The 24,078-nt window shown below is 38.4% G+C and overlaps 1 protein-coding gene across 2 annotated transcripts in view; it reads left to right on the forward strand.

The window, feature by feature from the left end:
• The window catches only part of PRKAR1B (protein kinase cAMP-dependent type I regulatory subunit beta), a 108,394-nt gene that overhangs the window by 3,548 nt on the left and 80,768 nt on the right, over positions 1–24,078 (forward strand). For both annotated transcript variants that reach the window (XM_026083104.1, XM_026083105.1), the window contains exons 2-4: positions 798–1,001; positions 15,939–16,109; positions 21,293–21,384. In XM_026083104.1, the coding sequence (XP_025938889.1) occupies positions 798–1,001; positions 15,939–16,109; positions 21,293–21,384 (467 nt within the window). The remainder of the gene's footprint in view (positions 1–797; positions 1,002–15,938; positions 16,110–21,292; positions 21,385–24,078) is intronic.

A 24,078-nucleotide genomic window follows, 5' to 3' on the forward strand; every position in this document is an offset into this window, starting at 1 on the left:
GGGGGATGCTGCGGCGCTGCCGCCGGCTCTGCACGGCTCCTCTGAGAGCCCCGCTCGGCGCTTCTGCGCGCCGCCTCGGCTCCCCTGCGGTCCCCGTTGCCCCGAAACCCCCCTGAATGCGGAGAGCAGATACCGAGCTGCCCTAAAGGGGGGGGGGGAGGCTGGGAGACGTTGAAAATAAGTGGCCTTAAGCGAATGTAGAAGCTATTCGGCAGGAACCGTCGCCGTCATAAACATGCCTTTCCGCTCCGTAATGAGCGAGCACCAGCTCCCCGGGGGAATTAAAGAGGGTTTTTCTCAATTAGCGAACTTACCTTGGGCGCAGATCTGCCCTCTCCTTCCCTGCCCCGGCAGAGATGAGGAAGGGTTGTTCATTTTTGAAAGGCAAGTGTTAAAACTTGCCCGCATCAAAAATCTTTCTGATATTATGGAAAACTAGGTTTCTGGTGAAAGGGAGCTAGTCTTCAGCTGGATAGAAATGCAAGGCTTTAAAGTGTAATTTAATAACTGTCTTGGAAGCTCATGGCTTTGTATGATTAATTGCACCATTGTTTCCAAAGGTTGACAAATGTCCAGTGATTAAAATGCTCTGTTTGTACTTCTTCATGTGCTGATCTTATAAAGATGACACAGTTCTGTATTTCCATGTACAAGTCCCAGAATATTAAAATGTTCTGAACTGATAGCTCTCAGAGAGCCAACAGACAATATTAAAACACCTTGTTTCTTTCAGAGTTCTCTGGCAACGGATTTGAGAATTGTCTCTTTTCTCTTTCTTGCACCATTTTCTTACCTAGGTTTGTTTTCTGTTTACAAGCCTGAAGATGGCTGCTGCTTCTTCCTGCAATGTGGAAGAAGACGAGAGCCTGAAAGGATGTGAACTTTATGTTCAGAAGCACAACATCCAACAGATTTTAAAAGAGTGCATTGTAAACCTTTGCATAGCAAAGCCAGACCGACCCATGAAATTCCTCAGAGAACACTTCGAAAAATTAGAAAAGGTCAGTAATTTTCAGGTGACTTATAATTTTCAGCTTTTAGATTGAAAAGATGGTTTAAAAAGTTTCAAATATTTTGGTACATTTTTCCTTTAAAATTTTAAATTAGCAAGCTACCTTTTAAAAAAAAGAGGCTGTCAGAAAAAAACCCCCAACCTTTATTTGCTGATGTGTACTTGAATATTGGGTATTGTATAGAATTCTTGTGCATAATGCAAGGATTATAATTTGTCATCAGACTGCATTTGTTAAAAATGACCAAAAAAGTTAAAAGCATGTATTGCGTTATGATACATAGTGTCTTGAACTCTCATCTATAGGAAGAACCTGCCTACAGGAGCAAATGATGCTGTTCCCTTTTCATTTCAATGTCAGGTGATGTGGTTTTCCCTTGTCCCTAAAATTGAATAAAATCAGGAAACCAGCAGGTTCTGAAAACCGTTGGAACAGTTTGCCGCTTAGTTTTATTAGTCTTGCCTGTCTGTATTGCATATCCCAGGCTCCTCCAACAAGAGGGGAGAGGTTTAGAGAGACTTCATATGTCGTGACTGTCTTCAAAAGCAGTATAGAGGAGAAAACATGTTTTAAAACACTCAGCCAAGTCCTCACCAAAGCGTACTGGTGTCTTTTTTTAAAATGAGCAGGAAGAGCATGCTGCATGGGCACAACTTTTCTCTGGGGACAGGATTTCTCCAGATGTGTAAATGTGAGCATGGGGCTGCAAGTTGTTAGTTATACATGTCCTCAGTCTATCAGAGATTTTATTCGTATACTTAAGAGGAGGATTATGAAGGAAGCATCTGAAGTTTGTAGGCTTAAGATCTGAGTTTCATGTAGTTTGAGTATTTTTCTTTTAAAGACAGAATTTTATAAGAATAGAGCAAGAACAATAATAATTAGTAAGCAGTACATACAGATGATATATTACAGGTGATACAAGCATTGTATAACATCTCTGGTTGTGTGCTTTTCAGATATATTTTTATATAGGCTAGCACAGGCCAAATTTGTGTAGCTGTAAAAATACAAACATTATATTTTGGTGGAATATCAGAAAATAAGAATGCCTGGAACACCAAGGAGGGGTAGGAAGTACAGTACCTTTTTAATTGTAATGCTCTTTATGGGGGGGGGGAATCCTCTCAGTTCTGCTAAGCTTCTGAAAGCCAAGGCCAGTTCCAAGAGAATAAAATTTGTTGAATTCCCCTTATCATGTTATGAATTGTTACCCATCTTAATGTATGGAATTCCAGACTTCCTGGCTAAAGGGATAAGCACCATTTTTCAAAATATGTTAAAAAATGCTGTATTATTTTAGATTATTCTCCATAGTGGGGTTATTTGCATCATTGTATTGGGGGAGTTCGGCTCTGTTGTTCTAAATAAACTATGCAGATTTGAGAGAGGGAGGCAGTTCCTGCCCTTGAGAAATGATATTCTTTCATACAGTCTCCTATTATCTGTCGAGGAACAGCAAATATCAGTATTCTATGTTAGAATATTGATCAGGGTGCAAACATGCAAGCTGATGCATATCGTGTGTCTCAAAACAAAAGGAGATGTTTACAAATGGCCAGTCCCAAGACAACAAATTCARTGAATATCACGCTTAGTATGGAAGGGAGCAGTCTTGCCACTGACTCCTGTGGAACAGCCAGAGAGCTAAGCCTTGTGAATCTACAGGCTTTAGGATATTTTTGGAGGTTTCCAGCAATTTAATTCTTTTTCTGTGCAGTTTATTTCTTATTTCTTTTTTCTATTTCTTTCTTGCCCAACCGCCTCTGAGGACTTTCTTGAGTTGATTACACTGTGGAAGATTTTCTGCTATAGGATAATATTTTGACTTGGTCAGCTGCTTAATACTGTTGAAAGAATTCAGTGTCCAGGAAGAGTAGCCGTCCCTTCTCACTGAGCTCTAAAACCAAAGGGTTTTTGGCAACATCATTCTTCTTCCTGCACACACTTAATCTAAGAACCATGGTTTTTCAGTGAGTACTATCAGAGATGAACAAGGTCAATTATATCTCTAGCATCATCAGGTTCCCCCAGTTCTGCTGTGCAGCACTGGCAAGCAAATCCCTTTTTCAGTGAGGAAAATGTGAAATCAGGGAGTTTTCATAAGCTACTTGCAGAATCAAGGTTTAATTATTCAAATTTGGGGGTTCCTGCATTTTGATTGGCTTATAAAGGTAGAGAAATTATTTCAATATGTTTTATCCTGCTTTTAGAAGACTCTTATCAAAGATAGTACTCTGAAGAATCTTAAATTTGTCTTGATTGAATTGTGAATTTAATAATTGCCCGTTAGAGGTTTTTTTTTATGGGAATGAGGAGTACCCTGATATGACATGCTCCTAGTTAGCATGCTGCATGTCTATTCATTTTGTTCCTGTGTAGGGAGAGGAATGAAAATGTTTGGGTTTAAGCACAATTTTCTGAACAAAGTCATGTTTTTTTCCGCCGAAGTGTGATATTTTGGGTTATTTTCCAAACTCATTAAAATAGACAATAGAGTTTTGTTGAAGAGAGCAGTAGAATAACAATGTACCTATCAAAATGTCATGTGGGCAGTTTAGAGGGGAACTGAGTGGTATTTTTCAAATAATTAAAAAAGGAGCTTATGGAAAATGTGTAGAGCTCAATCCACAATATCAATTTAATGGAGCTACCTCAGAGGAGAATAAAAACAAATAGTATATTTCATTTTGCTAATTCTTTCTGCATCTCACATTTTGCTAATTCTTTCTGCAGCTCATAAAATATAAAATAAACTCTGAAAAGCAAAATTTATTATGATATGCAAGGTCAGACGAGATCATAAATACTACTAACATTACTTCTTCTGATGACATCAGAGTTAAGTTCATTGCTTTCAGCCTACATCTGTACCGCTAAATGAAAAAGAGCCAGGGACTAACCCCTGACCCCAAGATACTGCCTGGCCTCGGTTATAATTCTGAGGCTAACACATCTAAGAAGAGGTTCGTTTTGGAGGGAGCTAGTTAGAGCAGTCCAAAACAGAGCCAGGGAATAAGCTAATAGTTAAGAGATGTGGACTGTTTTGGGCTAATATTCAGGCCTGTGGCTGGGCTCTTTTTTATTTCATGCTCTAGACACAATCTGAGAGGCTGTAATGTGAGAACATGAATAAATACTTAAGAACAAAGCACTAAAGACTGAAGTTTGATGTTTGATTCTGCAGTCGTTGTTTAGTTACTACGCAGGGAAAAGTCAAGGTTGGAAAGAAATGTCTGATACCTTTTTAAGTTTGTCGTTCACTTGTATCAAATATAGTATTTAAGAAACATAACTTTGAAAATAATTGTTGGAAGATCCTTAATAGATGTTTTCCTGTTCAATTAATACTGCCAGGACCTGCTTGTCTTAAGATGAAAGTACTTGTTGGGAATCAGCATGTATTTCTATATTCTGAAATTGCAGTTAGCAAATCAGTTTTTATATGCAGTGACCTACAAACTTCAAAATGCCATCCACTCTGATCATGTTAACAGTTACTTTGTAAAAATCTTTAACATTCCGTCGGCACAGAACAGAGCTGAAAACAGTTTAGATTATTCTTTTGAATAATTTGTTTTACATTTCCCCATGACTATACAGAACTTGGTGGGTGGGATGAGGAAAATCTTTCCCTTAAAGGTATTAATTGGCTTTTTTGGAGGGGGGGAAGTAGATGTTAGCTAAGAAACTTTGGAATTATTTTAACAGCTATGATTAAGTCCTGTTAACTTGAGGACAAAAGAAAGCATAGCAGAAAAATCAGGGAGCCTATCTTTTATCTCCAGTTCTTACCTTATGTAAAAAAGTTATTACTAAGAAATTACAGGCAAAGGCTTATATTTTCAGCTATACTGAGACTGAAAAACTTTCATTAGTGTCAGGCTATTTAGTGCCATGATTATATGATCAAAGGTGGAGTTGTCTTGCCAAGCTAAGCTATACTTCTGTTCAACAGAAAAATGATCTATTAATAAAGAGTAGAACTAATGAAGAAAACACARAAGAGGAGAAAGGAGCAGAAACCTGTATTGTATCTTTAGGCATTGCCTAATCTTTTGCTTAAGTTACTTTACACGTACAGTATTTCAGCTCAGTGGCTTTGGAGCCTGGCTGATAGCTGAGGCAGGTAGTCTTTGCTGTACCCCCGATCTTAGCACTCCCCTGCTCCCTTCTGTTGTCCTGGGCTCGTGTAAGAACAGATGCGCTTTCTTGCGCTGTTGAACCTACTGTCATGGAATGCTGTGGACTGGCAGTGGTTTTATGGACTCAGACTGATGCTGCATGTCTTAAGGTGCCATCCAGAAAGTAAGTTTTGGAAAACCGTGGACTTCACTGTTTGTAACTAAATAGAGCAAAATGAGATTATCTGGGTAGCTCCACCTAATGATATTAGACAGTATTGCACGTAGACCTGATTTGCAGAAAAATAAAGGCGTGTTTATAACAGCTTTGCTGTAAACAAGGACTGAAAAGGAAGTCAGTAATACACTGAAAATTCATTCACAACTAGTTAAATGTAGTTTATTTAAAATAAAGTGTTTCAGAACCAAAGCTATTTGAGCATCAGGCTTTTCTGCAAAAGTGGTCTCTCACTGTAATTACATTTTATCCGAAAAAGACACTTTTCAATCAGTAACTTCTGCCAGAGCCAGGCCAGAAGAATGAAATTCATTCTTAGTGGAAGTATAGATGACTGTTACGTGCATGCATTCTGGAGTAAGTATAACTCATTCTGTTAAAATAAGCTGGGGAGAGTTACGGTTTGGAAGAAAAAACCTACAGAGGAAAAGCTATCTAAAAAATGCATTAACAAAGCAGTATGATAAAGATTAACATGAAAAATATTTCTGTATCTTTTAAAGCTTGAAAGGCAGCTGGGTGGTGTCTGCTCTGTGGTCAGAAATATTGCTAAAGCATGTGTGAACATACCTGAGCTACCCGAGATGCTGATAGCAGTGAAATGGTGGGAGCACCAGCTCCACTTGCTGTGTGCCTGCCGTTCTGGATAGGCTTAGGCAGGCTGTGCTACTGCCACTTCACTGATACCGGTACCTAAGAGAGCTAGAATAAATCAGCTCAGGTCATTCTGTGTGAAGAAGTCATGCCTCTGATTGCTGTGGTCAGCCTCAGGCATTGCTGTGGTAGTTGGCAGTTTTAGACTTGGAACAGATAAAGGAAAAACTAGCTGAATTTTTAAGACTTTCCTAAGCACAGGAGATTTAGGTGAAAGAGGGAGGATAAAGAGTTTAAAAGAGGAAAGAGAAAAAAAGCTTTTCCTAAGAAATAAAATCAGTTATAATTGAAACTGTGCTCTTAAGAACTTGTGCAGACACATTAGAGAATCATTGAACTCCCTCTTTTCTTCGTATATCCCCAAGTGCAAATAGTTTTCCACTTCTTAGAGTCTAAAACTGACAAAAATGGGACACAGTGATTGAATTTGAAGGGAACTCAGTCATTTTCTTCCCTGAGTCTGTCTAGATGTAGTCTTTTTTTCTTATTTCAAGCTATCATGTTTTGCATTCATCAGGATACTTAATCACATGTTAATCTTTAAGTATATAAGTGGCTTTAAAGAAACAGGTCCATACTTAGCTTTAAACATATGAATGAAGTGCCTTGTCAAATTGGTGTAAGGTTAAAAATGGTGCTGGATCAGTCACCGTCTGATGAGAAAATTCACTAGACCGTAATCAGCTTTGGGAAATTTTGTTTAAAACCATGCATCTCTTGAGAGGAACAGTCTGTTATGGCCAAATCAATTCATGAATAGTGCTTGCATTTATCTTTTTCAGAAGTGGCATACTGTTGTTTTAACACTCCTTTTGTTTGGGACCCTACCAGTAATAACCATCATACTTGAAGTGAAAATCTATTTCTATTAGAACCTCTTTGATTTCCTAATGAAAAAGTGGTTGTAATTTGAGGAGTAGCATATTGATACGGAAAATATTTGTATGTCCCTGTGTAAAGCTGTATTACTCTACTTTCTTGTGTAATTTGTATAGATTGGTCACCTTATTTCAAAGACAATACAGTTAAAACAGGTACAGAAAAGGATGACAGAGCTTCTGTAAAAGGAGAGACTAGATCAATGTGGACTCTGAAGGTTAAAAAAAAAAAAAGGGGCATTAATGGAATGTGTGATAGAGATCTGTAAAATCAGGGAATAATTGTTCCCTCTGTCTCAAACAGAGTGACTGGCTACAACCTATTGAAATTGTTGGACATCAGTTTTTAAAAAATAAAACCCCCCCAAAGCATGAAGAAAGTACTTTCAGGTGCACTAGATTTGCAGAGCTCACTGTCATGTGACAGTGTTGAGACCAAAATTATGTGCATATTCTAAAATAAGTTAGACATTTTGAAGTGAACATTCATTGTTAGCTATTAAACTGAGTGGTAAGGATAGGGAGTTTCCGAAAGGGATGTTGTAAACTATTTATTATTAGAAGTTGGAAGGATGACTCCGCTTGACAGGTTCCTTATGGTCTTTCCTGAAATGGCTGCTAATGCAGATAGGATATAAGGCTAGGTGGACCTTTGACCTGACCCAGTGCAAGAGTTATGTTGTACAGCTGAGAGTTTAAATCTTTATTTGGAAAAAGTATTGACAATATCTACTGTTTGCAGATTCACAAAATCTGTCTGTTGAAGCAAAAACTCATTTCTGAGTAGAACTGTGTATGATAATGTTTATCAGGACAAACCTATCTGGCATGTTAAAGGCTTAAGCATCAATTAAAGAATATGTAATGACTTAAAAAGTCTTATTCCCTTTTCTGTGGAGAGCCACATGCTCACATTATTATTTTGAATTCAGATGATCTTTGCTTACGGTCAGCTTGCAGCTGTTCGGATGCAACTCACCATCATTAAGATTTATAGCACAAGTTCACATCTCTGTGCTGTTAGTTCATCTTATCTTGTTGAAGACTCAGGATGTCAATATTTTGATTTATATTGTGATAACTATTTTTTGCCCCTAGAAGTTTTTTCTTAAAAAAAAAAAAAAAAGAAAAAAGAAAAAAGTGATAGCTGAGACTCAGGAGAATACAGAATAACTTGGGAAGAAATTATAATATTTTATGAATGATATTATGTTTGGGAAGAACATCAGTACAGGGATAATCTATTCTGTTAGCAGTGCTTATAGTTGATATTTTTGAAGATGCAACTACTCCCATTTACCCACCAAAAAACCCTAGTAGCCCTGCAAATATTCAGTGCCTTATCATTATCTAGATTATTGACTGTAATTGAAAACACCTGTTTCCTTTTTAGTTCCAGAATAAGCTGAAGCATGGGCTAGATATGACTGGTTTTACTACCATGGGTAGGTGTTATCATAAGAAAGATCCCCAGTTATCTAAAAATAATAATACCACTGTTCATATCACATCAGTGGTGCCTTATTATAGGACAGATGTGGCTTCCTGGTTTAAGTGTCCTGGCGCAAAGTAGTGTTACGACTGCCTGCGGAGATTGCCAGCTCACGTACTGGGCTGGCTCTGTGTCATGGACAGTTGCTGGTAGCCTGGCTACCAGCGCTCTCGCTGCTGACTTTGTAGATAGCTATCCCACTGCAAGTCCTTTTTCAAACTCTTCATCCTCTCTGTATAGGGCCTGATTTAGCTACAACATCAAAGTAAGGTCCTTGCCTTCAGCAGAACAACCTACCCCTTTTCTCTTCACGGTAATGGGTCTTTACAGTCAGGAAAAGGTATATCCCTTCAACCGTGTGTATGTATCTGCCTCTAGCTGGCTGCAGCCTTTTATAGCCTTTTGGGAGGCTTTATAGCCTCCCAGACAGGTTACCAGGACTGTCAGGTGCCYAGCTCTTAAACCGATTTGGGGGCCCTCAGGCCTTGATTCTATTGATTGATTTTCCAATATGAGGATGAATTTTGTTTTTTCTCATGTTTTTTAGTTAAATAGATGCAGTCAGCTACTTTCAAATAATTTTTCATTAATATTATGCTAAATGTAGAAAAAGATGGCTCCTTATTTTTAAATAACTTCTTAATGTTGAATAAATCCATTTTAATTTGGCACATAGAATGGGGGTTGAAAATATCCAAATGGACACCAGTAAGACTGGGTCGAGAACTGCARTTTTCACAGCAGATTTAAGATTATTTCAGAATTGGCTTCGTTCCCATTAAGAAGAGAACCTTAGATTTTGAAATGCTATAGACAGTGGAGTTATTGCTTTTCTCTGAGCTCTGCTGAGGTCTGTGACTCCATGACTGCCTGCTTGGCAGCCTGTGTTGGAGCTGTACCCTGATAGTTTTGTAAGCTCAAGCTGTTGAGGATCTGTAACTCCCAGGGAACTGAGCCTGCCAGCTCCAAATCACCCCTAAGGAAGACACCAGGGATCTGAGGAAGTGAGCTATGGGAGACTTGAAATCAAAATATCTCTGTGGCTAGCTTAGTTTTGATGCATTGGAAAATTATGATGAAAAAAATATTTAATGAGTTCTGAGCATCCCACCCAAAGGTTAAGCTGAAACACAGATTCTTGTGTGAGCCTGCAGTTCAAGTTACTATCTAGCCTTAATATCACTATATCAGTCAAAGCACTCATAACACACAGACAAAGTTATTTTGGGTTTCAAAAACAGCTGTCTTCCCTATAACAATGAAATGTGTGTGGAGGGGAGGAGGATGAAAGAGAACAAAAGAGAAGAAGAATTTATACTCTCTCTCTTAGATGAGAGAATAAGTGGAATAGAATTTTTTTGAGGAGTGGAAAAGGTGGAGATGTTTTAAAGACAAATTTTCACTCTAAAATGATGTAGGGAACACATCCTTGCCTTCAATAGCACTTTTGATTGAAGGATAACAGTATGTTTCTAAACGTTAAGGAAGCCTCCGCAATAGAAGTATTTTGAGGAGCAAAATGACATACTAGCATTTATGATTCCCTGTTTGCTGATAAGCTTAAATGTTAACTCTCTTCCTATGCTCTAATGGTCCGTTTCTGCCTCTTACATGTAATAAGCCTCACTGAGCTAGGTGAAGTTTCCCCTGGATTAAGGTACCGCTGTGTTACAAGGCTGGGATAAAAAATATATAGGCAGCTTTGGCATTATATATATGCAGTGATTAAAAACTGTGAAGCAAGTTAGGTGTTCTGATTGTTGCTGAGAAAGGCAGCATAATATTTTTGCATTTTAGTTTAAATTATATTTATCTAGTAGAAATAGAGCTTTTCTGTGGGCGTGTTTCTCCTTACACAAGGTAGGAATACATGCATTGTTATTTGGCTTGTATTTTAAAAATCAGAAATGTTGACTACAGTTTTCTTTAATTATATAAGCTTTTAAGCATCAAAAATATGGTCTGTGTTTTGTAACATAACCTCACTTTATACTGAGGCATATGTAAGAAGGTAGGGAAGAGGTGGTGCTGGGCTGAGATACTGCAAAACACTGAAGGCAGAGACAGGAAGCGTTAACATCTTGCAAGAGGTAAAAAGAGGCCAGTAAAGGGATTCAAGGCAGTGAGCGATAGTCAGAGCTGCAGAAGAACAGGCGGATTTTTGGCAAGAGACTTTTGCCTACATTTGAAACTGTGGATGAGCTGACTTGCAGAGAGGCCACAGAGGACACTACTAGTAATTGAAGCAGTAGGTAACTATGAAGTGGATAAATACATTAGGAGGAGGGCGAGGATGTTAAATATATTTCTTAGGGATGCTGTAGAAGAAAAGATAACATTTAACATCCAGAAGGCAGTGGAACAATAGTTAGGATTGTGTAAAAAGCCCAAGATTACAAGCCTGAGTGATCAAAAAGATAGTAGAGTTGTCTACTGTGACAAAGAAAAGACTGGAAAAGACATTAAGACCTCCCAGATTTCTCTCACTTTCAGTGATGGAGTCGGTCAGTTCTGTGCTTCCAGCAAAGTGGAGTGGTTTCCCTTTGGCCTTTATTAGTTGTTATAATTCATAGCATCAGTCTTTAGTGTTGTCTCTCTAGTCTCATAGTGTTGGGATGGTGTTACAAGCCTTCCTATATTGAAAATATCTCCTCTGGGTCAATTCCAGTGCAAAGAGAGATTCATTACTTGAATATGAACTGTGCTGTACATCTTCTGTGAATAAATAGAAAGTAGATTTCTGGCCTGTCAGTCAGCAAACTTTGAGTGTGCTTGAAAAAAGAGAAAATATTTCATTTAGTGTGCGCTTTGTGTTGTGACTTTTTTGAACACAGTGAATAAATTGTAGGGAGCACAGATAGTGAGCAGTGATACCTAATGGCTGACTTGCTCTTAAAAGTCGTCTTGAAATGTTGTAAAGCTATACAGTGCTTTGGAGCCCTGTCAGGTGTTCCTTAAACCTCAGCATTATGAGTTTCTGGACAATGACAGAGCCTGAAAGGAGAGACTGGGAGAGGAACTACTGAAAATGGATTTCTGTTTGGAAATGCTCCAGCTAATACGGAAGAAACCTTCTGGGTCAGGAAGCGTGCTCTTGAGCAGTAGTGTGTAAGGAACTGTAAAGCTAAAAACTTGCTCTGCATTGTGGCCACTTCAGTTGCAGTGTCTGAACTCATTAAAAACACATGAAAATGTTAATCAGGAAAGGAGATGACCCCCCACACTGAGGATAGCATGCTAAATTCCTGTGTTTTGTACACCAGCCTCTTGTAGCACAAATGTCTTAGCCAGAAGTGAACATTCAAAGGATAAATTGGTTACTACAGAAGTATTTATTGCTTTTTTTTTTTTTTTTTTTTTTAATTTTGAGGCAAAGATGGTACATCTTTTTTCCTTTCTGGTTTATGGCTTGATTACCATACCCATTGGAGCCAGCTGTGGCATTCCAGTTTCACAGTCAGTCTCCCACAGAGACTACAGGGAAGACTTGTTTACAGCTTTGACTTTAACTAGCTTTTTGATCTGTTGCAACGTGATTTTAATAGAAGTAGGGTTAGATTATTTATGTATGAAATAAGGTATTTTATATATATATATATATATATATATATAGCAATGTTGGTTTGTAGGTTTGGGGTATGTTAATATATCATAATATTGGACCATGGCAATGACTTTGGAGGCTCGACTCAGTTGCCCACACATAGTCCCTAGTGCCATTTAAGAGTTTAAATTACGTGAGATGTCCCCTGGTGGTGGTGGATATGACACAGGACAGTGTGAGACCCATGCCCTTCTGAAATGGCAGCTGAAAGCCAATCAAGACCCTAGGTCATCCAAAATGGCACTAGGTGTTAAGTATGGATGACTGAATCAGACCGTACATGTTTGAGAGCCAAGTCTGTCCTTACTGCACAAGTCAGGAGCAACTCCACTAAAGCCACTGCAGGTACTGGTGGGAAAGAAAGAGCAAGATGCTCACTGGGATTTGGCCCAAAACAATCACACTGTTTTGCAGTTGTCTCTTCAAAGTGTGTGTATTTTCTGAGGAGTGCCTCGTTTTAAGGTGGGCATGATTAGGAAATATGATTTCTGTGCCATTGTGAATTATCTGTGCCATCTGAAGAGAGAGTGAGAAAGCTTGTTGTCATGACAACAAAAGATGGTGAGGTGTTTACTTGAAAGTGAGTTCTGCACAAGCATTCACATCAAGCCATGTCTGAAGATCAGTGTTTGAAGAACTATTCTTAAGAGAGTCCATTCCTCCTTTAAAATGTTTGCTGTATTTGCCCAGGATATATGGAAGATGACTTTTTGAAAGCATAGCTCAGGACATAGTGTGTGCTTTTATTTTCAAAAGGCACTCTTTAGTTCACTAATGGAAATCCTACCTAGACTACAAATAGCAGCATATGGAAAAGCCAGCCAGTCAACTATCTGCTGTTTATATAAAAGGAGTTTGTAGCGAAGAGACTTCCTTTTAAAATGAATCATATGGTAACTCACTTTTATAATCGTTTAATATATTTTCGGCTTTAAAAGTTATTTGGGTTTAAGAGCATGCTTTGTGTTTTTAATTTTATCTCACTGAGCTTTCTTTCTTGTATAAATCTGTGCTGGGGCAGAGGAGATTATTAATTCTTTGGAAGTGCCTTTTATACAATGYGTACTGAAAAAATAAAGTGTATGCTTGATATTCAAATGGGACAAGCTATTGCTTTTCTCTATGAGTAAATATACTATGTATAAAAAGAACTGTATGAGTGCAAAATACCTTTAAATAGTTACCTGACTGCTTCTTTTAGTAGTTATCTTTTACTTTCAACTGTTTACTGTCCAGAAAGGTCTTCGTTACCTAGTTAAGCATATGAAGAAAGTGCATGTGATTGTGTTAACTTAGAATAAGCAGAGAATGTTGTTATACTGTCAAAGAGATGCATGAGCTGAAATGTCCAGTAATATTATTTGAATTTCTTCACTCACAGATTTGATTTTGATAAGCAGGTACTAAATATAATGAAAACAGATCCTTTTATTTTAAATGTTTGTATTTCTGCAAGTGCATAATTGTAATTAAGGAAGCTAGAGGCAGTCAGATAGGAGTTGCATGTGGGGAAGAAGTTGATCAGTGCTTAAGCAGGACTTGCAGTTTTTACACAATAGGAAAATCCAGCTGAGGCACTTTTTACATATCCAGTGCTATTAATTGAAATTTGAATTGGAAATGAAGAGGTTTCAGCAAGGATTTAATACATCTGAAGTCAGCTTTGTTTTCTGTTGTATAGCAGCTAGTCCAACTGTGTTGTGGCCCAGGAGTTGTATTGTAGTAATTCCCAATTAAAAACAATATTGATAACAGAAAGAATTTGGCACTTTATGACACAGGTCAAGATCTTGAAAAACTGAATCTTCAGTCAGCACTCTAAACTATATCTCTGTGTTTGTCTCCTAAATATTTCAGTAGTCCTTTAACCAAAAGAAGAATATGCAAGTTGTCACTTTGAATTATGCAGCCTGGGAAATACTATCTTTTTACTTATATCAACTAGCAATAACAGGTCAAAAATTGTTGTGAAAGGCTCCTTAGGTTAATAACAGGGACAATGCCAGTGACGGTGCAGAAAGCAACTGGAAAAAGACCAGAAAACACAAGTGGCCTGACTGGATTTGTCAGACATTTGTAAACATCAATGGCAAAACATCTATTAATCATCTGTTTTTCTTGCGAACTTAAAAATTGTGAACTTGTGCCAGTTTTCTGTACCACTCTTCTAGTGTCATACCTGATGAGTTAACTATAACTCATTTCCTGTGTCAATAAGACCAACTGGCTATGTTGGTAATTCGCCACATGTCTAGCACTGATACTCCCTCGTCCTTCCTCCTTCACTGGCTCTATTTGTTAGCTCCAATTGTTAAGTCTTACCGTAAATTGGTTGTATAAGACAGCAGCCAGCTTCTGGTGTCACCGTCAAAAGGCTGCTGATTTTATTGGGTGCCTGGGGGCCTTAGGAGTACAAGCATTACCGCATTTTCTCACGTGTAACCTGCAACTCAGCTAATCTGAATTCTCTTAAAAATATTAGGCTTGCTTTGCCAATAGTCAGATAATGGCTGACTATATGTACATTCATATACATAACCTTGAGGCTATTTGAGAGTGAGGGTATGCATACAAAAATGTAATAGATGACTGCAAACGAATTACTAGACTTCTGCTGCCCAGATCAGTTTGTGTCCCTACAATGTTCCTGTCTTTTCTGCACATCCACTTCAGTTTCCTGTGTCAGACAAGCTGGGGACTGGGTGCATGGTCCATCTCACTTCCATTTCTCCCTTGCCTTAAGCAGGATCAAAGAAGGCTAGAAGGAACAGCATAAGAGGGCACTGAAGAGATAGCAAAGGTAGAGTGGTGAGGTGTGAGCAGGATGGCAAAGTGGGAATGAGAAGACAGGCCTTGTGTACTTTGGCCATTAGACGTGGGTGGTGCAATGGGAATTTTACTCCTGTGTGCTTTCCCTACAGTCCCTGAAAGCTGGAGAATAGGATATGGGCCTCTGACATAAACTTCTGCTTGCATTAGCCACATGCGTATGAAACCACTAGTACTGCTAAATAATAGCTTTTTAAAATATAACTTGCAGATTTTATTCATGAAAATATTGTAATTATGAGTAATCTTGTATGTTTCAAATCTTCAGAAGTCAAATAATTCAGTGTATGAATTGACAGAATGTCCTGTAACTCTGACATCCTTTCTCTAAGATTTTCTATACTGTTTCCTGTTCTTATCTCTTCAGGGATTTCCCTTCTTATTGTATTCTCTGTTCCATGAGCGTGGAATTTGGAGAGTAACCTCTCTATTGACCAGCTGGTACTAAGCCAAACATCATCTTTCATAGTCCTCTGGAGCCTACCTTGGATCTTTTTTGCTTGGAAGTTTCCCCATTGATTGTAAATGTGCTAAAGGGCAGAAATTCTGGAGTAGGGAGCATCTTTGTTCTCTCTGGTGATAGTAAGCCTGCAAAGCTGAGCAAGAAGAAGAAACATATCTGATGTATTGACATGCGACTGCTGGTATGTGCTCTGTACAAAAGACAAAGATATGTACAAAGTCAGTTCCTCTTGCTCTGCAATGCTCAAAGCTTTCAGAAGCCAACTGAGAAAATAACAGCTGTGATGTTGGAGAGTAAGCAAAATGAGCCTTGTTCTTTTCCCTTCTCAGCCAGGAGTAGCTGCAATGAAATGTCTGCAGTTTGTAATACATTGGTTTCCATTACATGTAAGAAAGAGATGGCCAGGTCAAGTACCAGAGTGATGGTATCTGTACATAGATTGTATTTGGTGTTAGTCCTTCCTACTGCTCACATCAGATATTTAATTTTCTTTGATCTGTACGCATGTGTAAGTTGACAAACAGTCACCCAAATGTGGAAATGAAGGGATTACTGAGGGTCATAAAAAAGGAGTGTATTAAGTGTATGCAGGAAGTTGGGTATGTGGGTAAGGGATACTTCACTGTCTCTTTTTGCCTTGCAGGAAGAATGCAAACAAATACTGGCTCGGCAGAAATCCAGTTCCCAGTCTGATTCTCATGATGATGAGATTTCCCCTCCTCCTCCCAACCCAGTGGTGAAGGCCCGACGCAGGAGAGGGGGAGTCAGCGCAGAGGTGTACACAGAGGAAGATGCCGTTTCTTACGTTAGAAAGGTAATGTGCTGCTGTCTATCTGATTCTGAGACGTGCAAGGCAATCACGTGACTCACTTGTATTTTGCTCGTAATTTGGAATGCTTGGAGTCGTGGGTCAGCCCATAGGATAGTGCCCTTGTGCCAGCATATCCACAGCATGATCATTTCYCTCATGCTCAGGTTCCTTTGCTGCTTCCTTGTCTAAGTGCTTTCCCCATCTGTGTTGCTTCAGCATTCTCTGTTCTTTCCCTTTTTGAAGTGTGTTGCTAAGCCATTTCCCCCTTTAACCAGGCGGCTGTTTCTCAGTCATTCTGTTGATGTTCACTGATCCCTGCAGTTTCTGAGTTTTGGCAGAAGCTCACAGTTTCGGAAAGTAGCCTTTTCTCTTGCTGCATTTCCTACTTTTTCTCCAAAAGTCATTTCTAGCTCAAATTTTCCCCTAACTTAGGTCATTCATGTTCCCTAGACAATTCAGGCATATGGTTACTGTGTTGATCGGGTGCTGCTTAACCCACTGGTTATGGGAAGTCTGACTGTATTTGGGCAATTTCATATGACCATTGTCTTTGAAGAAATGGCAACCGCAAATTAGGTATAAATGCAGCAGGAGTTAGAATACTGCAGTAAAACAAGCATTATTGAAATAAGATATTAGAATATAAGAGATGCATGAGGGAACTGATGGGAGAGGAGAAATTTGCTCAGAGCTTGTAACTGTTTATTGACTAGTTCAGTTTGGGACTTGTCTGTGTATGTCATTGCCAAAAATAGAAACCCTAGCACAGACCAGGGTCTGACATTAGCAAAGCCTCCATCTTTCAGCAGTTGTTAGATCTGCTCCTCAGTTATTGGCGTGAAAATAAGTGCCTCTTAAAAATAATGTGTAAAGTATACATTTGTAAGCCATATGGAATATTTAGATTGCCTAAAACTGCATTTCAGCTCAAGGAGACTTTTCTCTTTGGAAGTCTGGCATCTAGTTTAACGAGTCCTTTCAAATGGATATTTTGATTGGGTCAGATGCATTTATTCGATTTGAATATGATTAATCTTTGGCTTTAAGAAATCGTCATCCAGCATCTCCCATGGAATACTTGCCAACAAATTTTCAGAAGAGCTGTGCATCTGATGTGCTTGTGTAGCAATGCTGGCCTTGCTTTTGGAGGCTGAACTCTTTAAAAAAGCTTGATCTGCAAAGTAAAATAGAGCTGACCTCCTGCTTCACGATAGTAGAAGTTTGAGCATCCATTTTCATTTATGAATAAGCCACTCTGTGTCAGCTAAATGAACTGTACTTATGATCATTGACATGGGAAGATGCATAATATAATGTTCTAAATTTGGTCGTGGTTGCGGAAGGAGCTCCCAGGGCATAGCTCCCTCCAAAACAGGAAATCCCATAAGCAGCAGAACCCATGAATCCTGGTTTTCCACGGCACACTCCTGTATGGATTCTCTGCTGTTAATAAATGGTGACTACATGCTACAGCCTAATTTATGCTTCTCTTCTTTAACCGCCTTTTTCACAAAATGTCTAGCTACTTTAAATCCTTGATATTTCTTAATAACTCTGCAGAATTGCTTGCATTTGGCCAAAGATTTCATAGGTTATTAAAAGAAGGACAAACAGACATCACAATTGTGTATCTTGCATTTCTTTAAGGAGCTAAGCTAGCAATGCATTTCATAAGGTTGACAGATTCTACTAATGTGCTTTTGTACATGCCTGGAATAACTGAACCAAAAAGCTTTTTCTTTATGGAAATACATTTTGTCAATCACTGTTTTTTGGCAGAATGCTTTTTCCCTTTGCAATCAGATGTGCTTTTGTCATCTACTTAGGGTACAAGTTCATTGGCCACTCTGGGGTTTTCTGTCTCAAGAAACAAAGAATTAGGAAAGCCTTTCATCCAAAAATCAATTAGGGAAGAGTATTCTTGTAGCAGTTAAAAATGCTTGCAAGTATCCAGTAAATTTTAAAAACACTGTGGTCAAACTATTAATGCCCTGTACTGTTTAAAAAACCCTTGCATGGCATATTAAAAGCTGCTTTGAAATACTTAGTTTTTAAGAGGGATATTACTAAGAGAGGATAACATTTGTCTCTGTTTAATATGGGCTCATCTGATTCTTCTGAAAATCAGTGGCAGTACTCCTTCTTCCACCTTTGGGTAATTTTTTTTATGTTCCTAATGGAACCTGAAATTAAGAACTTTGTTTTCTTCCTTCTTTCCGCAATGATGTCAGTAAGCCCTGGCAGTAGGATTGATAGGCAGCAATTGGTCTAAAGCCAGAAGAAGCAATACAGATCGTATTCTGTGTGTTCAGTGACTACAGCTGCTATGATTTTAATTTCCTAGGAACTGACTGGGTTTAAATAATAATAATCTAAGGGATAGTTCCCTGTCAGGCTATAGATACTGTAAGGAATATAGAACTAGCACTGGGAGGTTTTGTCTCAGTGCTTCATCTTCTGCCATCAGCAAATGAATCCCATGATGTTGCAGATGTGTGTTTGTGACAGAGATTTCTGGAATATAGAAATAAAGGGAGACACTGGGAGGACAAATTATGAAGCTAATTTTAAATATGTAAAAATCAAGGCAAGGGTTGTATTAGACTATTGCAAGCTGATGAATTTTTAGATAATAGCCAGCGAGGAAGGAGTGCTGGCTTGAATTCAGGTGTTGGATAGAAACACATCTGGGTCATAAGCCAACTCAAAAGACCCCTTGAAGGGCTGAGCAATAAGATGAATAGTGCTAACGGCAGTGCAATGAGTTATGTCACTTGAGAGAAAATCAAAGTAGATTTAACTTTGCGATTTGAATAAACATCAGACATGTTTCCATTTTGAAGGAGCACAGAGAAAGATCTCGATGGAGGGTTATTTGATTGCTTCATTCCTGACAGTAGAGAAAGTAATATTTATCAATACATCTGACAGCCTGTAGTTACCAACTGACAGCATAGGAATCTTGTTGTAAAGACGATCACTGCACATTCTCTTCAAGCAGACAGTTACTTAAAAGAGTTATTTAAAACATGATCAAGTGATTCTCCCTGACTTTTCATTTTGACTGGATGCCTGGTTACTGTGATGCCTAAGGAACCCTCCCTATGTCTTCTGATTTCCTGTCCCAACAGACCCACCTAGATCTCTGCCTTTTGGCTTTACCTGCTACTGATTGAGACTGAGAAAGGCTGGTCTATACTATGCTATTATCAGCCAGAAAAGCAGGAGCTGAATGACTTAATGATTTACGTTATTTACCTATTTGGCTCATCAGGAATAAGCTGAACAGCTAGGGTATTTTTAACAGAACAAGAATTCAAGACTGCAATTCAGCCCATGGTTTGTATGATAGGGGAAAACCCTAAGAATAAGGTACTGGCTAAATGCTCGTTTTATTTAACTTTGAGGAATTTGAACTTTTAACTAAATTAGATTACATATTTCACTCTGATACAAATATGCAGTTTATACATACAAATTTCTCTAGACTTTGAGTAGACTAATGATAGCAGCAGTCAATATAAACAGTGTCTGTGAAGCTACAGATTAACTCTTGGGCTTTTAGGCCTTCACAGTGCACTGTTTTCCCTTAAAATAAATCATTTGTGAGACCTGGTTCTACATCAGTTTCTTCATTTGAGACATCCTTCCTCTGGTTGGATGGGTAATATCTTTCCAGGATGAGGAAAGGATCAAACATGAGAACAAGAATGGGCCAAGAGATTTGCCCACGTTAAAGAATCCTTTCTTCTTTTCCTTCCTTTCTACCTCCCTTTCTCCAAAACACTAACAAAAATTCAAACTAAAGGTGTGTACTCATTCAGAGACCCCTGGGATTTTCTTGGCACAGTTCAAAGGTAAAAACAAGAGTAATAAAGCATTCAGTTATGCTGCCTCTTGTTCTGTAGGTCAAAGATGCTAAAGCAGAATGAAAACAGACTAAATCCTGGTTTGTATTTTGGAATATAGTATATATATTTATATCTTCCTTCTTTGACTTTCCTTTACAGGCTTTTTTTTTTTTTTTTTAATAGAATGGTTATTCTCTACAAAAGAACTTTAAAAAACTACCTATGCATCAGCATATGTAGTAACTTAAATAAGGCAGAAATATTATTTCTTTCCCAAGAAAATGTCCATTATCAGACCTTTTTTGTACAGTAATTAAAAAAGGGAAACATATGTTGACCTTTAAATAGAAGCAGGGTTTATTTAACACTTAATACTTTTGCTAGGTTTGATTTTGACCAGTCATAATAAAACTGTTAAAGAAAATCATGTTACTTAAACAGAAGTTAAGAGGCAGTGTTGACATTCCTTATTACTAATGTCAAAGAACATCCTTTACAAATCATAACCTAGTTAGAAATTTTTTACGTAATCACAGAGTCTCTGACTGGCAGAACAAGATGCTTGACATCATACACAGGAATATTAGTGTCTTTACTAATATCTTATGAAAATGCTTAGGATCTGTTAAACCTAACATTGCAAAAGTCTAATAAAAAAAGTCACCCAATATCAAAACATACCTACATATATTCTGACCAGACAAATTCACACATAACAGGAGTTTTACCTTTTCCTCAATTAACAAATAAAAATGCCTCCTCATTCTCAAATGCAACTCCTTTTTTGCCATGAAGCTAATGCACAAAATTTTGACCCGGGTGGGCCTCTCAGGAGCTCAGTTCCTTATACTACCACAACCATTACTGAAAAGCTTTGTGTATTTAACACATTTTTACTTTTTACCTAGAGAAATTTTACTCATTCTTTGGTTTTAAAAATAGGTTGCTTCTGATACTGTTTGGGGAGGGGAAGAATATGAAAAAGGTTTCCCTCAATTTGAGAGATTTGAAAGGACACTACCCAGCTGCCAGTACCTGCTAATTATTTCCCCGTGTACTGTCAATGGTGTTTTATGGATACCCTTCTCCCCATTCACCCTGGATCTTATATTTCTTTTCTGGTTGTCATATTGGGAACATCAGTTCTTATCCTAACATTATCAAAACTGTAATTTATTACTTTCCTAGTGGCTTTATATTAAATCCTAAATCTGTCTCACTGTTTGAAATCAAACTGCATCTATTATCTTGAATAAAGGAATTTTTTAGAGATTTCAAGATCTACAAAGAAATACAATCAGACATGTAATTACCCTTCCTTCTTTTCCCCTACAGGTTATTCCAAAGGACTATAAAACTATGACTGCTCTGGCAAAGGCCATCTCCAAGAATGTGCTCTTTGCTCATCTTGATGACAATGAACGAAGGTATGAGGTGTTTTATGATTTAAAGGATCTTGTAGCTTGACCTGAAGACAGGAAATTGTATTAAATTTTAGTTTAGAAAGCTCCTCAGGGATCAGAACTACTCTCATTGATTTATTTGAGTCAGGCTAGATGCCCTCCTCAACGCTTACTTATGACAGAGAGTAGAATCACAAGTTTAAAAAGGGAAAGAACAGATTAGAATGTATTTAGACACATTAGATATTTTCAGATCAACTGGTCCTGGTGAACTTCATTCTAGGGTACTTAAAGAATTGGTTAAAGCAACTCAGAACTATCTGTAGCTATTTCTGAGAACTCAGATCAGACAGGTCAAGTACTGGAAGAGAGGGAAAGAAAAAGCATAATATCTATAAAGGGGTAAAAGAGAATTGCAGATAAATCGTTTTGCTCTTTGAAAAACTTCTGGAACAAACAAATTACGTTTAAGCACCTGAAAGAGACCAATGAGTTCAGTAACAGACAACATGATTTTTCAAAAACTTGAAAATGTCTTTCTTCAGCACAATAGCAAGTCCTGTAGGTGGGGAAGGCACAATGGAGGCCAAATAGCCTGTCTTYAGTAAGGTTTTTGACATTAATCCTTATGACAGTTACTAAACAGTCTAGGGAAACATGGTTTAAATGAAACCACCATGGAGTCTATGCAAAACTGATTGGATAGCTGTACCCAAATAGCACCTATCGATGGTCCATTATTGTAATGGAAAGATATATTAAGGTGGTGTTTGTTTTGGGTCTGGTTTTCTTAATTATTTTCAGTAATGGTCTCAATGGTGGCATAGAGTGTGATTGTTGAATTTTTAGATGACACAAAGATGAGGACTGCTAGAATATTGGGAGGAGACAAGACAAGAATTCAGAATTATGTTGACAAATCGGAGACATGATCTAGTAGAAACAGGATGGATTGTTGTTGCGCCAAGCACAGAGAACTATACTTAGGCAGGAAGAACACCTGTATGACTGTAAGAAACAACAGTTTTTATAGTCCTTTGAAAAAGGATGCAGAGCTTATTGTGGATCTTGGTCTGAATGTTAGTCACTAATGTCAAGCTGTTGTGAAAAAGGCTAGCATTTTATTGGGGGTGACTAAACAGGGAACATGCAAGACATGAGAAATGATCTTTCCTTTCTGGCTGGCGCTGGAAAGATTTCAGCTGGAGCACAGTGTCCCATTTTGGGCACTGCACTTCAGGAAAAAACAGTTGGAGGAAGTTCAGAAAAGAGCAATGGGAATGATCGCAGATCTAAATAACATGACTTCTGAAGAAAGAATGGGATTGGTTGGCCTGCAGAAGAAAAGTCAGGAGCAGAGGGACATGATGATAGCTTATAATTGTGTATGAATAATGGTATATGAAGAGGAATGGAATAAACTACTCTCTGTGCCAAGGGTGAGTAGGGTRAAGAACAACAGATTTAAAATGCAGTAAGAAAGACTCAAGTCAGATACGAGGAAAAGCTGTCTGATTGCTTGGGTAGCTTGTGGAGTCTCCACCACTTGAGGCCTTTAAGAACAGTTTGGACTACTGTCTGCCAAGAATGACATAAGTAGCGTTGGTCCTGCCTTGCAGCAGAGGAATGGACTAAGTGATGTCGTGAGGTTCTTCCCAACCCTACTTTTCTGTGCTTCTGTGATTACAAAGAGCAACGATTTTGTCTACACTGACATTTTAGTACTGGCATAACATCAGCAATATAATCCTTCGATGGGACTACTTGTATGCTTTCAGTCAAGCACATTCTGAAGCATGCAAATTTTGCTCCCTCTTGTGGGCATTTACACAGTCTAATTACTTTGAAATCCTAATTATTATGATATTCCATTAGCATGCAGGTTACTGGAGTAATTAGAAGGGGATTAACGTCACATTTTTTCTAGCTTTTTCACCCACCACAGAATTCTTACACAGCACTGCTGTAAATTCTAGTTATACCATTGGGATGTTAACATGACAAGCAAGGAAAGAGTAGATTTTCTGGATGAAGAAGGGGCATTTCAGTAATATATCATCAAAGCAGAGTGAGAGAGAAAGAGGGAAGGAGAAGTGCTTTTTCCTGCACTGTGTTGTTTGTGCATCATGGTCATGATGGTCTCTCCTCACCATTCCCCATGTCTCATTTACTTCCATCAGTCAGACTATCTTGTTATGGATACATGTAAGGAGGGAAGGAAAAGGGTATGTACAGTGTCCCATGTGTGTGCTGTAGAAGGGACGCAGACTATCTGTTTTTGTAGTCCTCAAACTATTGCTTGGGCACGTGTCTGCTATCTCTGCTGTCGAAAGCTTTGGAAGCCTCTTGGTTTCTGGATTCTCCACTGGGCATATTCAGCTTTATACCATATTCCCCTTGCTCTGGGACATGCCTAGGTGCCACATTCAAGCCTGACAACAAGCATAGCAAGCTGTTGAACCACACTGGAAGAAAAAGGAACCCACAGGAGGACGCATGCATCCTGCTTTTGCAGACAGGATTACAGTGAACAAAGAAATTCTCAGATCTTACTGAACTCACTCTTGACATCATGTTATTGCCTTTGTCTGGTCTTGTTTGTCAAGTGTGGAAAAGTAGACTCAGAGTAGACTGCTGTGATCACTTCTAGTTTGCATCTGATTGATGCAGATATGTAGTTCAGCAAATAATTGGTGTATGCCTTTATTTGGGGTTCCC

The sequence above is a fragment of the Apteryx rowi genome, unplaced genomic scaffold (assembly GCF_003343035.1).
Source record: "Apteryx rowi isolate R43461 unplaced genomic scaffold, aptRow1 scaffold_6, whole genome shotgun sequence".
Taxonomy (NCBI): domain Eukaryota; kingdom Metazoa; phylum Chordata; class Aves; order Apterygiformes; family Apterygidae; genus Apteryx; species Apteryx rowi.